We start from the raw sequence: 16,586 nt of genomic DNA, 5'->3' as shown, positions 1-16,586 counted from the left end.
GCCTCCGCCGGGAGGGTGCGGACGCCTGGGGCAGAGGCGAAAAAATAAAAATACTGCCCCACCAGTCATACTCTCCATAAAACCCGCCCGTACACACATGTGAAGCTCGTGGTCGAGAGGGAGGAAAACGACAGTGGCGTGGCATTCCCTGTCCGTCGATGCGCTGAGCGGTCTACGACCATTTTCACTTTTTATGAAATCCGTTTTGACCTTGAGAGTGGTGGCAGTTTTTCACTGGTTAGGAAGCCGAGGCACAAGATAGTGGTTGAGGGTTGTCCGGCATCCTTCCAGTGGGCCCAGGGTAGCGCAGGGTAGGGGGTAGGGGTTCGCGACGATAGCAGGGGAGGGTTGCTTGCGCCCCGTCGGCGGTTTCTCAGTGAGCAACTCTCGCTTGCTTTCGCGGTGCATCACGTGCTAGGCTTTGTTTCTTTGTTTTCTGCTTTTTGTTTTTGTTTTCCCGTCGGCCGTTCCGCGGCCCCTGCTTCCGCCCCAGCCCCCAGCCCTGCCCCCGCTACTGCGGGCCGGTCGGCGTAGGTCGGCTCAGCGCAGCGCATTCGTCTTTCAGCTGATCAGTCATAAACAACCACCATGGCGGCGACGTCAGGTCTCCGTCTGCTGCTCGCCGCGGCCCTCCTGCTGGCCGTGTCCGCCGTCAACGCGGGGGACTTCGTCAGGTGGGCCCTCCACTGCCAAATGAGGCGTTTGTTTGAATCCGGTTACGATTACGATTTGGTGCGAGGATGCCAGCGGCCTCCGCTCGCCCGGTGTGACGGGGTTGAGGTTAGGGCCATCATGACACAACTGAAAAACTAGACCCTGGGCTAGAACAAAGGAGTCATGGCACCAGTGGCTGATTCTGGTGCGTTTTTGAAACGGAGTCGAGTTTGAGCTTGGCAAGTCACTTGATTAACGCTGGCGAGGTTCAGAAATGCGGGGCTGAGGCGAACAACAAATAAGGGCAGAACTACCCCTGGATGTTGGGACTCCGCTTTGCTGCTAGGTTTTGTTGGAAATAGAATTGTTGTAGGTAATTTGTAATTTATTTATATTTGATCTTTATATTTTAATGTCTCAGTTGCTGTCCTTATTTGTTGTCCTTGTCACATTCCATTCGGTAACATTCAGGGTGGCGTTCCACCTTGGGGTGCATCTTATGACGTCGACATTGTTGTTCTTTTTTGTTCATGCTGCATTTTCTTTATCCAACAGGATTCCTTTGACGCGTGTCCAGTCTGCTCGCCGTCAGCTCCAGGAAGTTGGGACTGCAGTTCAACAACTTCGTCTTCGTTATGGAGGACCCACGCCTGAGCCTCTTTCCAACTATCTGGATGTTAGTATATTTTCAGGGACCTATTTTAATTTCTTTTGGTCAAGTTATTGCCTGTAAAATATTTAAAATTATATTTTTAATTTAATATGCTTTCTCTTCAGGCTCAGTACTATGGTCCCATCACCATTGGCAACCCCCCACAGACCTTCAAAGTTGTCTTTGATACCGGCTCTTCAAATTTGTGGGTTCCTTCAAAGAAGTGCCATTACACCAACATTGCATGCAGTAAGTGGGGAAAAAAAAAAAAAAAAAAACCTGCTTGAACTCAGTTTTTGAGAATGTCTGTTTCCATTCTTATTCATTCTTGTTCAGTATATTATTGTGGCTAAAACTGATTTACTATCCCTAATTTTGCAGTGCTTCACAACAAATATGACAGTGCCCGTTCAAACACTTATTCCTCCAATGGAACTAAATTTGAAATTCATTATGGCTCAGGCAGTCTCTCTGGCTATCTCTCCACTGATGTTGTGACTGTAAGTAACACCATTTTTCTTTTGTTGCATAATTTTTAAGATAATTTTTCACAAATTTTTGGTTGAATGAGGAATACAAATGACTGTCAAGCATTGTTTGGTTTTTCTTGACAGGTTGGTGGATTGGCAGTTAAGAACCAGACTTTTGCCGAGGCCATCAGTGAGCCAGGCCTGGCCTTTGTTGCCGCTAAATTTGATGGCATCCTGGGCATGGCTTACAAGTCCATTGCTGTCGATGGTGTTCTGCCTGTGTTTGACAACATGGTCAAGCAGGGATTAATTCAGTCTCCTATCTTCTCATTCTACCTTAGCAGGTATGCAAAAGCTGTAGTAATTTTAATTTTCCTTTCTTAAAATGTAACTTCTTTTTCCCCCTTTCTGAAGTAAGTTCGGGTGCTTTATGAACATTGTTGTTAAATTACCAGGGACCCTGCAGCCCCACAAGGAGGCGAAATCATCCTTGGTGGATCTGACCCCAAACATTACCAAGGAGACTTCACCTATGTCCCAGTTGACAAGCAAACGTACTGGCAGTTCAAGATGGACAAGTATGTTGTGAATTTATTGGTATTTCAAAATTATTTTGTGACAGCATTTTTGGAAATTGTTGTGAATTGTTTTGTTTTGCAGAGTGAATGTTGGTGGAGGCAAGTACACTTTCTGCCAGCAAGGGTGCCAGGCCATTGCTGACACGGGAACCTCACTTATTGCTGGGCCTGTGCAAGAAATTAACAAGCTGAACCAGGCTCTTGGAGGAACACCAATCATGGGTGGAGAATACATGGTAATTGTGCTAATATTCTGAAGTGCAACAGTCTACTGTTCTAGTTTTTCTGCTGCATGTGTCATCTTTTATTTTTGTTTCTCCTTCAGATTGACTGCAAGAACATCCCAAGTCTCCCCAAGCTTGATTTTGTCATTGGTGGAAAAGCTTTCTCCTTGGAGGGCAAGGACTATGTTCTGAGGGTAAGTCTTCATACCATTCCGTATAAGAGTGTCAGCAAATTATGAGTTTTGAAACTTACTTTAAAATAATTCTTCTTTCATTTAATTTTTGCAGGTTGCTCAATTTGGCAAGACAATCTGCCTTTCCGGCTTCATGGGCATCGATATTCCTGCCCCTCTAGGACCCCTTTGGATTCTGGGTGATGTTTTCATCGGCAAGTTCTACACAGAATTTGATATGCAGAACAACCGTCTTGGCTTTGCCGAATCTGTTTAGAATCCAAGTTCCATCTTATCTCCAGTTTCATGTTTTTTTCCCTACTGATTCTTTTTTTCCATATTTATTATGGATTAGTTATTATTGCAATGTAGAGCTAAGAAAGCCATGTCATGTTATTTAATTGTTTTTTTGCTAAGAAATTGAGTAATGAATAAGAACAAATGATCCTCCTTTTATACTAGTGAGTTTTGGAACAAGTGTCTTGTGATACAAATGAGTGAAATAAAACAGCTTTTTCTTAGATATTTCTTTCAATGCTGCCTCTCATTCCTAGATGCTTCCATATCATTTGCAGAGAAAGAGGAATCTTGTTTTATCAAGTGCATTGCACAGAAGTTCAATCAAAATAATTTCATTATCAGTGCCAAAGATTTCAAATAGTTTTTTGATCAAATAGGAATGATTAAAGGCAAACATCTTTTGATGTGAGATATTTCGAAGTATTTGAAGCAACATGAGTTACTTGTTGTGAGCTAACGGCCAAGTGTTCAGGTTGAGGAAAGCAGAGACAAAAATTGCATGGAAATCAACTCTTTATTGCCATTATGAACCATTTTTCATGAATGCACATGGCCAGGTTGTCCAACTGTACAATAGTGCTAAAGAAAAATGAACTAATACTGTGCAGCAGTAACGTGTCACAATGACATTAAAAAAAATTAAGTACAAAAAAATAACTGGTAATGTTCAAAATGTCTGATGCACCAAATAACAGGTCAAACCCCATAAACAGAAATGAACACAGAATGCAGAACTGTAGTCCAAGTCAAATATGGAACAGCCCAGATATCGTGGCCATACATGCAGGACACCCACGACAAAGAGTCAAGTTCCAACAGCCACCTTAAAACTCCCACCTCTATCTTACACAGCGCCATAAAACACTAAACAATGTTATCACGGCAAACACCACGATTTGGGGACAGGGTGATTTCAGATATCCAGTCAAATATGTAATTCAGGTACCATCTAACTACATCAATAGACGTCAAATACAGGCCTCTATGATAGGCCGTAGGAAAAGAAAAAAAAGGAAAATAATGATGTAGGAATGATCTTTAAAATTAGGAGTTCATCCAAGTCAAATGATGAAACAAAACGGCTTGGATGAAGAACAGAAAACACGATTAGTGAGGCCATTGAGGGAACATGATCACTTAGGTCCACCATTGATCCCACAAGTCAACACTATTGATAATTTAGATGACTTAGGCAGTAGCCTCAGCTTCGACGGTGCCATTGCTAGCTTCCTTCTCTTCTGCGTCTGCAAGCTTGGCCTTCTTCTCGGGGCTGACTCCCTCGGCAGCTGCTTCCGCGCTCTCCTCCGCACCAGTGGACTTCCTCTTGGTGGCGGTCACTTCAGCTGAAACAAGTACGATCAACGTCAAAATGGATCGCAGCTTTCAAACCAAAACAAATCACAAATGGGTCAAAACTCACCGGTGCCATTTTCTGTTGACTCAGCCTCCTTCTCTTCTGCTTCTTCAGCGGTGCCGTTTTCTGAGGGCTCTTCCTCCTCCTTGGTGGCATCCTTATCGTGACCGTTCACGGTTTCAGGGACTGAGGGCTCATCAGCTGAATCCTCAACCTTCTTTTCGGTCTCCACCTTCTCAACATCCTCTACCTTCTTCTCAGGGGTGGTAACCTCACTGCAACAGAAAACCACACACTGTTAGATACCGTAAACACCAACTCAAACAAACACTGCATAAACACCCCACCCCATGGACATGCGCGCGCCGGTGAGGTCGGAGTGCCAGGACCATTCTCAATGGGAAAGCCACCTCCGAGCCGCGACGCCCCGGGCCGCGCGGGGCCGGGCCGGCACTGCCCGCGACAGGACAGGACAGGCCCCGGAGCGGCAAGTCCAGACCGGAGGGGAAGCCGCGAGGACGGCGGGACTTCGCGGACTTGGCAAGGCAAGGGGAGCCGCGGGGGGCAGCCAGGCCCGCACCGCCAAGCCCCGGACCCAACCCGCACCGCAAGGCTTCGCTGCTCGCTGCTCGGGCCGACGCGGCCATGCCGCGCCATGCCACCCCACGGGCGTGCTCCGTGCACTCCGTGCCCGCCTGCCACTCCACTACCGCGTCCGGAACATCCTCCGTCTCACTTGCTCTCACGGCGCGCGAGCACGCCGCCATGGACGCGACAAAGACGGCGAGCGCGGCGCGGCGTGCCCGGCGCTCCCAACGCGGCCCTAGATGCCCGCCCGAGCGCGTCCGAGAGCGCGAGGGGCCTCCGTCGTTTCGCTCGCACCGCGGAGTCGGAGCGCACGCACGCCTCGCGCTGCGCACGATTCGCACGCAGCCAGCGCTTGCTCGCTTGTCCCACGCCTGGGCTGCGCAGAGCGCCTGCGCGCAGCACACCAACTGACGCCTCCGGCCATCAACCGCACACCACGCAACGCCAATTTCACCCGATTCTGAACACGCGGGGTACAACACTGAACACGAGGCGGCAAAGAACGCCCAGACATGTTTCCCAGCGACCCGCGTCCACGTTAGTCCAAGTCCGAGGGCCCCTCCACTCACGGCTAAGGCAACATGTCGATCGATGGAGGCCGGCCTCGAACTAGAGCAACACGGTGCCAACTTTCATTATTAACTAGAAATGCACATCGACAGGATAAGTTAACAAGCCCCAGAGACAGGATGGGCCGACCCAGAGCCACGCCGGCTTGACTTGAACAAAGGCCGGCAAAGGCGGCGCGCTGCGTCTGCCATCTTGACGCGACGCGACGCGCGGCGCGGCAATGCCGCTTGGCCGGTCAAACGCCGCAAAAACACACAAATGTCGCTCAAATCACTTTGCTACCACGCGGGGGTACTTACGGGGCAACTGCGGTGTCTGCCATTGTTGAATGTGTTGGTTAAATCACCACTTTTCAGTCAGAAGTGCAGAGTAACTGGAGAGCTGGACGCCGATGCTTCCACGCACAACCTTCTCTAACCAACTGCTCGACAGCGAAAGAGCCGGAGCGGCGTCCCCTGCCGCGCTCGCCGCCGAGAACCCCTCTCTACATTTTCCCGCGTCAACCAGATCGCGCTGGCGGCCACCCCTTCACCCCCGCGGCCTCTTTCCGTCTCTCTCGCACCACCCCCGACCGCCACCCCCGGACCCCCCTCGCCCGGGAGCCGAAGCGGAGCCGAGCGGAGCCGAAGTCGCGCCGAGGCCGTCGGGTCGCCTGCTGCCAGCTCGGTCTGCGCCGCCTGGCGGCCTGGCGGTCGGGGGGAGGTCGCCGGCCCCGTCTGTCCCGCCTTGCCGGCCGGCGGCCTGCCTGCCCTGACTGTCCCGCCGGCAGGGGTCCTCCTCCCCTCGCCGCCTCCCCGCCCCGCCCCCCTCCCCCTTCAGCTAGCCGCGTCGTGCTGCTTGCTGTGCGGTGCGGATTGCTCGGGCTGCGAACAGAACCCTGCCAGATTATTACTGCCAATATCGCAGACTCTGGAAATTTGCGTACTTGTTTGAGGTGCATTGGGCCCGCGGGTCCGCCGGGGCCTCGGCGGCCGGCGCCAAGGGGCTGCCCGCGGGGACGCCCTCTTCGGCGCGGCCCTGCCGGCCTCGGACTTCCTGGCCGCGCTGGCCGCCGTGCTCCTTGGCGTGAAGGGCCTGCCGTCGGCGAGCCGTCCCATCCGCAGCCGCAAAGCGCGCAAAGCAACGCGAGGGCCCCGAAGGCCCGAAGGGTCGCGGGGGGCCATTGCCCCCCTGCCGCGGCATGGCGGGGCATGGCGGGGCATGGCGGGGCAGACAGGGCACGGCGGCATGGCCAGCGGTGCGGCATGGAGTAGAGCACCAGCAGCAGGCATAGGATGAGGGGAAGGGCCGACAGAGGTCGTCTGCTGCAAAGGCTGCAAACGGAAAGGAAAGGGGGGCAGGGCCGGGCAGGGCCGGCGGGGCATTCGTAGCGGCACCGAGACACCGAGACCGAGGCGGAGGCACCAGCGAACCAGCGCGAGAACGGCATCCTCCCGAAAACTGGACAAGCATTCGGCGCACGCACGCGGCGACCTCAGTCGCTCTGTCTCTCTCGCACCCTCACGGGCCGCCCCACGAGTGCGAGGGAGACAGAGCGACAGTTCGGGACCAGCTTGATGTCACCCCCTCCTGGAATCCGGCGTAGTAGGCGCCCAAATCTGCCCTTCTTTCATAATGGGGGTTGGGGAAGGTCTGGAAGGTCGTGCCCCCCGACTGTTTTTGTTTTTGTTGTTGCGGGGATGCATGGACGCCGGGCTCTCGGATACCCTGCTGGGAAAACGAGGAGAGCCTGAGCCATCCCGAAGAAAGTTGGATTGCGTCAAGCCGGGGAGAGGAGAGGAGGGAGAGAGGCTTTTACGACGCCGCGTCACTGCGCTTGCAGCGCTTGCTTATTACACGGCCGAGTACAATGTTACACTTAGTGGCCGCTCTCTCTGTCTCTCTCGCACTCACGCCCCGTTGCGCGAGAGAGACGGACCGTCGAAAGCACCTCGGAATCACTCTGCAGCCCCGCGCTCCGCGAAATTCAAATGACACGGGGGTGGGGTCACTGGATCATGAACCACCATCAAACCGAAAGGGACAGCAAGCAGTCCTGAAGACTGAGACTGGTCACGGTACACAATTTTATGGATTCGATATTTGACGGGTGCTGCTTGGGGCCTCGCCCTCCCCCGCCGATCGTTGGTTGTTGACCTAAACCAACAGGCCAATCATTTCGTTCATTTCCGCGGAGGGCTCTGCAGCCGGGGCCCGGAGCCCTGCGCCATTCTCGAACTAGTCTTTCCCGCCTCCGCAAAACGCACTCTGCAATTTGGCGGCGGCAAACTGTCCATTGCTTGACAGTGTGGCGGCTGCGTGTGGGCCGAGTGGCTGATCCCGGAGATCGTTCCGTCGCTGTGTCTCTCTCGCACCCCTGCGGAACGCCCTTTGGGTGCGACAAACGAAACGAGCTTTCAGTCGGCTGAGAAGTTCTACGTGTCCGCGTATGGCACTCGCCGCGTTTTCACAACTCCGACTTCATTGACTCGACGGCGTGCGGCGGCACAGCGAGCAGTGTTTTGTCTTTCTGCCTCTCTCGCACCCCTGCGGAACGCCCCTGGAGTGCGATGGCGACAGCGACGAGGCCGCTGTTCGCAGTCAGTCTGCAGGACTGGCGGGACGCAAGGCGCCGGACCTCGCCTTTGCGCGCCACGCGCCGCGCCAGTGCGGCCAGCTTCATGAAATTTTATGACGTCAATTGCAAAAGCACCGGGAGCATCGGGATTTCGCGCGCTCCGCGGAACGCGCCACGCTCTTGCGGTTGTGTACAGGTGTCCGTTTTTCACGCGTCGGGACAGACCTATTTCAGAACTTTCAAGATCAAGTTCTCGGCTGACAGCAGCGTTTCGCGGAGGGAAATTTCCCCGCGATGCCCGCTCGCCAGAGGGGCGGGCGGGGGATATTATGGCTAGCCGGTGAAAGATTGGCAACACTGGCGAGTCTCTTCATTCAACCCCATTCACAAAATACGTAACACGACCTCGCCGTCGTTTTCGTGCCAAAAATCCCCGCCCCGCCCCGCGCGGTTACGTGCTTTCTGGACGGCCGGACCCAGATCGTCGACCTTTGCTTGAATGTGGCGTTTATTTCAATCTGCCGACAGCATATTTGAGGGCGCGACTCGCCGAGTTGGGTATTTTTACTTGAAACGAGAACGTGGTCGTGGCGAGCGCGAGCGGCCTGCCCCGAGTGGCCCGCTCCGCTGTGCTCCGCTGCTGCCGCGGCGAAGGGCCCGAACGCCCGAATGTCCCAAGGGCTGCGCGTGCTGCGCTGCGCCGGTCGTCCTGCCTGATGGCTTTGGTCGTATCGCGTCGCCCTTGCCACCCTGCGAGCCCTTGCGAGCCCTGCTGCTCTGAATCGGATCGATCCACCTGTCATCTGCATTTCAGCCGCACAAACACTCGCCCGATCTTTTATCTTTTCATCCCTCCAGCAGGGTGCGCTGATGAGGGTGCGCTAACGAGCTTGGTGTTGGCACCTCGCAATCCACAAGTCCGAAGTCTGGCTGCCGTCGGGCTGCAACTCCCTTCCGGCGAGCGAGGAGGAAAAGGCGCGCAACTGGAGGTCATCGAAAACCTGCAGCCCGGCGACGCATGTTTCGTTCGTCGCTCTGTCTCTGTCGCACTCACAGGGCGTGCCGCGGGGGTGCGAGGGAGACAGAACGAGCCTTCGGAAGCGCTCGACGGGCGCTCCTCCGCCGAAGTGATCGGGCGCGCGGCCATCGTGCCCAAATCGATGTCCGCCTGCACCTACCCGTCAACACGCGCGCCGCGGCCACGCGGCCACGCCCGCCGTGTCCCGGCAGGTGGAGCAGGAGGCCCTTTTGTGTGCGAGTGTGTGGCACACTGTGTGCGCGCGTTGCCCTGGAAACGCACACACTCGCCCTAAACACCTTAGAGCACCTCCGCGCCGAAAAAGACTGCAAAAACCCTGTAAAAATTGAAACCGGGCGGAAGCCGACCTCCTTTTCGTTATTTTTGCGCTCCATCCCACTGCTGTGTTCCACGTGTTCCATGATAACGCCCCTATGGCCCTCCCCTGCACTCCCCCTGCCCTCCGCCCCTCCCGGCCCCTCCCCGCCCTCCCCGCGCACGAGCCGGGGGTGCTTGCCTTATGTCCCGGCCTTACCCGTCGACAGGTGAGATGAAAAAAATTCTGCCCTTTTCCGGCGGCGCGCGCGGTCGCACGCCGGCGCAGGTGAAGTGGATCGCGATCTTCGTCGCTCTGTCACTCTCACACTCACGGGGCGTCCCGTAGCGGTGCGAGAGAGACAGAGCGACTGTTGGGAATCGCTCTGTTGCTCGATCATAAGCCGCGAGGTTTATTAATAGCGCCGCGGGTCGCGTCAATGCGACGGCAAGGCGGTGAGACGGTGGGGACCCGCGAAATTCGATAACGCGTCATCGAAGACATCAAAATCCAGGACGACTCGGCAGCTTCGTTTCGCCAGGACACCCAGGACCTTCTTGCGGCCGCGTTGCCTCAGGGAGACAAACTCGACAAACCGTCAAATATCAATGCCCGTGCGGCGTGGGGGTCGCGAGTTGCAAAAACGCGAAAAAGTGACTTTCCGTCTGCGATTTTGGTTTGCACGATCCCTTTCTGAACGGATTGTTGTGTACTAAGTGCGGACTATCGGAGCAACTCGGGCGAAATATTGCGACTGCCGGATATTTGCGCCTGTCGGGACATGTGTGCGGTCTACGCGGTCTGGTGTCGGGGGAGGATAGAAGATAGAGCTCGTACATCTGTCTATCCTGCTCGCGCACGCGCCAGCACGCAGTCCATGTCGCTCAAAGCTCGCCTTCTCCCTCTGCCTCGCTTGTTTCCCATCCCTTGTCTCCCTCTGTGTCGCCTCGTCCTCCCCTTCGTCCTTCTCCTCGGCCTCTCTCTCGCTCCCTCTTCATCGGCGTGCTCCCTTCCCCTCTCCGTCGCACCTTCGTGGAACGTCCCTCCCCCTCCCCCCTCGCGCTCTCTTCCTGCTCCTCCTTCTCTCCCTCACTTCCCTCATCCTCGAGTGCCGCGCCGCCTCTCCGGTCGTACTGGTTTATTTCTGGCCTTCCCCCTCCCCTCCCCGCCCTCCCGTGCCGCGCGTCGCGCCCACCGCGCCGCCGCGCCGTGCCGTACCGCGCCGCGCTGACGCGCCTCACCGCGCTCTGCCGCGCGCCGCCATGGCGCGCTGCCCCGCGTCGCGGGGAGAGGGTGCGGGGGCGCGGGGCCGCGGGGCGGGGTGCGGGGGCGCGGCGTTCGTTCGGTTCGGTTCGGTTCGGCCGGGCAACGAACGGGCCGACCTTGCTTCGCTTGGGCTTCGCTTGGGCTTCGCCCGTTGCTTCGGCTCTTCGGCTTCGCGCCCAGCCAGCCCAGCCAGCCCAGCCTCGTGGTGCTTCGTGGCGGCACGAAGCGCACGAAGACAGCCGAAGAGGCTGCGAGCCGAGTCGGGGCCAGGGGGCCAAGCCGAGGCACGCGGGGGCCGCGTCTGGCCGAGCCGAGCCGGCCGGGCAGCCTGCCAGTCGGACGTTCGGCCGGTTCGGCTCGCCGGCCGGCGCTGGAGCGGCTGGAGCGCGAGCATGGCTGGAGCGGCTGCAGGCAGGGCGCGTCCGAAAGGGCACCGCCGTCGTCCTCGCCGCCTTGCACTGCCTGCTCGCGCCCTGCGCGAAGGGACGGCGTTTGCCGCCGCGAACGCAGCCGCCTCAAGGACCAAGTCCTGGACGACGAGCGGCAGCGCGGCAGCAGGAAATGGCACGGGCGTGCTGCACGCCTGGCCGGCCCGCCCGCACGCCGCTTCCCTGCACGCCCCCCCCCCCTCCACCTGAGGCACTGCCAGGGCACCGCCAGGCCAGGGCACTGCAGCGCCCACCCGCAAGGCCCGCAAGGCGCCCACAATGCCGCATGCCGCTAGGCCGTGCGTTTCGGAACGGTCCCTACTCGGGTACCTAGAGCAGGTATCGCCTGGGTGTACCGTCCCAAAATAGAACAGGCTGGCTGTACACTGTAGTCCATGCCGCATGTCTTTTCCAGGTGCCCGAGATGACTGGCACACCAGGCGCACGGGGCACATTTATTTCGAGGCCGCGACTCGAAGTGTAACTTTCCAAGCAACACTCATCGGTTCTCTGAGCCTCCTTCGTGCTTCCGCCTCACACGCCCACGCGCCTGCGGACCTGCGGAGCGGTTTCGCGTGGCGTTCGTCGCGGTCCCTCTTGCAACCCGACGGGACGGCCCGCGAGTGAGAGAGACAGTGCTGGCCTGGCACCTTCCAGAGAGCGAAGGAAAAGTGGAGCCCTGGGCGAGTGTTGACATGGAGGCTGCCATGGCATGGCGTGGCGTGTCGTGGCGGGCTGACGCGGTACGGACACGACACGGCAGGGCACAGTTATGCCAAGCTGGCCTGCAGCTGCAGCTAATACAAAAGCCGCGCATACGCGTCCGAGGCCTGCAGGCTAGCAGGCCTGCAGGCCGGCGGAGCAAGACTACACCGCAGAGCAGCCAAGCGGCCGCACCGTGCCGTGCCATCGCAAAGCCCAAAACGAGTACACTGTTGTTATCCAGGCAAAGTGATGATCGCGGCGTCGCGGCGGCCAGTTCACTGTCGGCATCAGCCCACCGAGTGCCTGATCACTGTGTGAGTCACTGGCGGTCCTCCGGGCGGTCCGGGGCAGCCGCGGGCTGCGGCGCGTCTTCGGGGAACGCGCCGGCACACTGATTCCGAGAGGCCTTTTCGTCGCCCTGTCTCTCTCGCACTCGTGGGGCGTCGCGTATAGGTGCGAGAGATACAGAGCAACGAAAACGACTCTCGTCATCGGTCTGCTGGACGCACCTGGAATGCGCCCCGACACCTGGAGGACCCTCACGCGTCTCACAGTCTCTCTCCCACACACGGGCAGTCCTTGAGGAAATTTACACGAAATCAATGGACGTTTGTTCCCAGGTTTCGGCCAAGAGAGGGCCAGCAAGCCGCTGTCGAGCACAACGAGTCACTTCTGTGCCACTCCCATGTCACTTCCGCGTTTCTGTGTCTCTTTCTGTGTCGCCGTGCTCGCGTTCGAGCCGAATGCAATTTCGCCGGCCTACATGGCAGCATGGCAGGCTGCCTCAATAATCATTGAACATGCTGCCTGCAGCGCAGCACAGCGCAGCTCAGCGCTCTCTGGGTCTGCGAGGTCCGCGCCCCGCCCGCCGCGCCCCGCCGCGAGGGCAACGAAAGGGGCTGGGACGCAACAAGGACAGACAAGGACGCAGCGAGGAAGAGAAAGGGAGAGGGGAGACGAGCAGGAAGGATGTGGCTGACCGGATCCAACCGGGCTGCAGCTGCGCCAAGCTGTGCGCCGTGCTGGCCGTGCTGGCCGTGCTGGCAGCGGCAGGTGATCGCCGCGTACGCCATGCTGGTCGAGCTGGTTGCGGCGTTCGAGCGGTGGGCGGCAATTTCGGCGGGGCTGTAACGGCTTTGTCATTCAACAGTTGATTCCAAGTACAAGCTGAGTAAACCACTATCCGAAATAGCCCCCTCCCCTCCCCCTGCTTCGACTCCATGAGCACTCTCGCCACCCGCAGGTGTCGGCGTCCGGAGGCGTCCCCACACGAGGACCGCGCCTCGGCGCTGCTACCGCGGAGAGGGCCTTGACGGGCGGGGCGGGGTGGCGCGTCGCGGTGCCCGCCAAGCCCGCCTAGCCCGCCGTGTTGCCGCCAGGGTGGGTCCGGAGAGGACTCTAGGTCCGGCAGCCTGGCCCAACCCTAACCCCACCACCCTCCGCGCCACCCGCTCGGGACCTCATCGCCATGTGTCCTCCCTCCCTCCCTTGTCCCTCACCCCACGGATCCCTATCACCGCGGGAGAGAGGGTAAAAGAGGATTCAGCTTTGGGGTTGGTTTCGGCGGGGGCCGGTGTGTGTGTGTGCCTGTGTGTGGGGGCATGCCCCATTGTGATCCTTATTTTGGAACGCGCTTCGAACAGGCGGCCCTGCCACTTTTCGCTTTTCCGCTCCCAAAACAGGACCGAAACAACAGAACGGCCGGGGTCCGCGAGTGCCGCGCGCCAGTCGCCAACTGGAACAACTGGAACATGGTGCAGTGGCGTATAGTCGGCGTGGTGGTGGCGTGCATGATGGTGCCGTTGTTTTGCTCTATTTCCCGACGCGGCTCGCCTGCACACTGCTGCACACCGATCCCGAATCCAAACAGCGTTTCGTCGCCGTGTCTCTCTCGCACCCACACCTAGCGCCCGGCGAGTGCGAGAGAGACAGAGCGACGAAAGCACTGTTCGGAATCCAGTGTAGCGCACACGGCGCTAACGCCGAACGGCCGAACCCGCGGAGGGCCGCGAGCGAGATCAGCGGATCCGTTTCCCGCGAAATCGTTGCGCGCCATCGGTCTCCGTTTCGCGATGCGGCGCTGCGGCGGTGGGGCGTGGCGCGGCGTGGCGCGGCGTGGATCGGCGGTTTTGGAACCGGAATTGAGTACTTGGCGACTATATTTAGCCGGATTGGGCCGAGCCACCGCAGCTACCGCCTGCCGGCCGCCGCCCAGGCCGCCAGGCCGCCCAGCGTCAGCCCCGTCCAGGCCGTCCAGGCCGTCCAGGCCCCGTCTGCTGGCGGGCACACTGCGGGGCCGGCGCTCCAGCGGGCTGCCTCTCAACCTCAACACCGCTCCGTCTCTCTCACACCCCTACGGGCCGCCTCGTGAGTGCGAGAGGGACAGAGCCTGCAGACAGGTTGCAGAGCAGCGACCGGAAAGGCAAAAGACCGCGCGCGCCGGAGAGGCTCGCCTCGCCCAATCAAACAGCTTCGCTAGGGACGTAATAAACCCATTTTTGGCGCGTCTGCCCAACTAATGTGTGTGTGAGTGTTTTCCCCCTGGCGCCGCACGGGCCGCACGCTAGACTCGCTGGACGCACTAGACGGGGCAGTTTTACTCAAAGCGATGGGCGCTGGCTAATTATGCTTGTGTCAGGCGACTGCCTCGCGCAGTCACGTGATGCTGCGGGACGCGGGACGGACGCACCTAGGACGCAGCAGGCTGAGCGTCGTCGTCGCCGTCTCCGTCGCGCACATGAGGCGTCCCGCTGTGGTGCGAGGGAGACAGGACACTGTGGGCCGCGGTAGGTCTTTACGGGGACCTCACAATGGATCGGCCGAGGCCCGGGGCTGCCCAGGGCTCAGGACTGGCACAGGTGGGAGGGGGTGTGATGTGTCCGATGCAAGAGAAGGGCATGCCCACGGGCATGCCCACGGGCATGCCGGTGGCGTAACCGCCTCGAAAGGGAACACGGCGTGGAGCCGCCGCCGTGCTGCCGTGTGCGCCGTGTGCTGGCTGCCCGACCGACCGACGGGACGCCGTGAGACAAAAGAAAACAGTCGTACACCTTGCGAGACATTGCATTGCCGCCCTGCATGGGACCGGGGAAAATGGAAAAATAGGCCTGGAGACAGCAAACAATTTTTTGTTGTTTACCCGCCACGCGACTATCAAATCACACGGCCCGGCTCGGCTCCCTTCCCACCCTCGCCGGGGACGGGGACTTCTAACCCCCACCCCGTCGTGCCCTCCGTGCCCCTTCCCCTTCTGTCCCTTGACACCCCCCCACACCCCCCCGCGCCGTCCTGTAGAAGTGTGCCGTAAAGGCTGCCTACCCTCCAGGCGGACCTGCACTGCGTAGCTCAGCAAAGCAAGCAAAGCTACCCCCACCCGTACCCCCACCCCCTTGTCTCCGCTACCCCCGACCACCCCGACGCTCACTGCTCCTCCAGCTCTGCAGCCTCCCTGGCCGAGCTGGCCGTGCTGGCCGTCAACGTCATCCCGAGCCCCTTGCAGCCCCTGGCTCCCCTGGCCAGCTCCGTCCTTCTCTAGAGCAAGTACCTTTCTCGTCCTCAAGGGAAAGCAGCAGACTGATTCCATTCCGAGCTGTCTCTCTCGCACTCAGAGGGCGTCCTCACAGGTGCGAGAGAGACAGAGCGACGAGAGCGACTCTCGGAATCAGCCTACTGGGAAGGAAAGGGCCGCTCCAGGCTTCCTGAGGACCAGAAGCGGAAATTCGCTCGGGGTCGGTTGGAAGATGTCTTTACACTCCACCATTAATGGGAAGAGCACATTCGTAGGGGGCGGAAAGAGGACCAAAAAATAAAACTTTGCGCCGGTTCTGCTGCAGAAACAGCTCCAAGTAAAACGTCGATGTCTCCACGTGGACGCCAGAAAGATTTAGCGCAGCAACATTTGGCTTCCCCGACCGCGAACCCTGTCCCAACGCATCCACATACTACTTCCTCCTGCCGTAAGTAAACTCAATTCTCCCCACAATCAAGGTTCTCTCCCCCACCCCCCTCCCCGGACTCCCCGGCGGCCCCGGACGCCCTGGAATGTGCTACTCTTGGGGGGCGTTTGGAAACGGCGTCCGAGCGGGTTTGCACTTGTCCCTTGCCGTCCGCCCCTGCGAAGACGGGAGAGAGGGAGAGAGAGAGAGAGAGAGAGAGACAAAAAGCGAGCAAGCGGCAGGGCAGGCGCGAGAACCACGGCTCTGCCAAGCTGGCTGGCTGGTGTTCCGAACGTGGGTTCGGGTCTGAAACTATTTCAAGGAGCGCGCCACGGCAGAGATCCTTACTGGCGAGCACTGCGTGACTCAAAGTCACCCCACGGAGGATCAAGTCTAGCGCCGCAGTGAGGAGGTCTCCAATCTGGGACCCCTTTAAACATTTAAAAATTAATACGAGTCGCTAGTTGACCCACGGCCGAGGTGCATGTCAATAAACGTAGTGCTCCGGAAGGACTCTGATGAACTCGAGTATTGATCCTGCGGACACGGCTGCGCTCACAGCAGGGCCGCACCAAAAGCAGAGGATGTTGAAGAATTTGTGAATTATTGAGGAAACGGCACCGCAAAGCGAGCCAGACCGCCTGTTAAAACTTGAAATTTGGATCAATCCGTCGAGCCTGACAGTTTACAGCGATATGTCATTTTTCCTGAGATGTGAAAGAGGGAAAATTGTGGGTTTGGTGCCACGGGGCTGTGACTCCGCGCTAGTTCGCGCGACCGCCGTGGGTGGCAGCACAA

The 16,586-nt window shown here is 58.4% G+C and overlaps 2 protein-coding genes across 2 annotated transcripts; one reads left to right on the top strand and one right to left on the bottom strand.

The window, feature by feature from the left end:
• The first annotated feature begins 510 nt into the window (after nt 1-510).
• LOC117652294 (lysosomal aspartic protease-like) lies at nt 511-3,276 on the top strand. The gene is made up of 9 exons (XM_034397099.1): nt 511-674; nt 1,210-1,330; nt 1,432-1,555; nt 1,688-1,806; nt 1,921-2,120; nt 2,232-2,354; nt 2,437-2,590; nt 2,680-2,772; nt 2,867-3,276. The coding sequence occupies exons 1-9, from the start codon at nt 589-591 to the stop codon at nt 3,026-3,028; spliced, it is 1,182 nt and encodes a 393-aa protein (XP_034252990.1). The 5' UTR covers nt 511-588; the 3' UTR covers nt 3,029-3,276.
• A 270-nt stretch (nt 3,277-3,546) lies between these two features.
• On the bottom strand, nt 3,547-6,024 carry LOC117652295 (major latex allergen Hev b 5-like). Its single transcript, XM_034397100.1, has 3 exons — nt 5,863-6,024; nt 4,472-4,680; nt 3,547-4,394 (listed from the first exon to the last, which is right to left on the bottom strand). The coding sequence occupies exons 1-3, from the start codon at nt 5,883-5,885 to the stop codon at nt 4,240-4,242; spliced, it is 387 nt and encodes a 128-aa protein (XP_034252991.1). The 5' UTR covers nt 5,886-6,024; the 3' UTR covers nt 3,547-4,239.
• Nucleotides 6,025-16,586: the final 10,562 nt, after the last annotated feature.

The sequence above is a fragment of the Thrips palmi genome, unplaced genomic scaffold (assembly GCF_012932325.1).
Source record: "Thrips palmi isolate BJ-2018 unplaced genomic scaffold, TpBJ-2018v1 HiC_scaffold_7, whole genome shotgun sequence".
Taxonomy (NCBI): Eukaryota; Metazoa; Arthropoda; class Insecta; order Thysanoptera; family Thripidae; genus Thrips; species Thrips palmi.
Note: the sequence above shows the minus strand (reverse complement) of the source record. Positions and strands in the feature narration are given on the sequence as shown.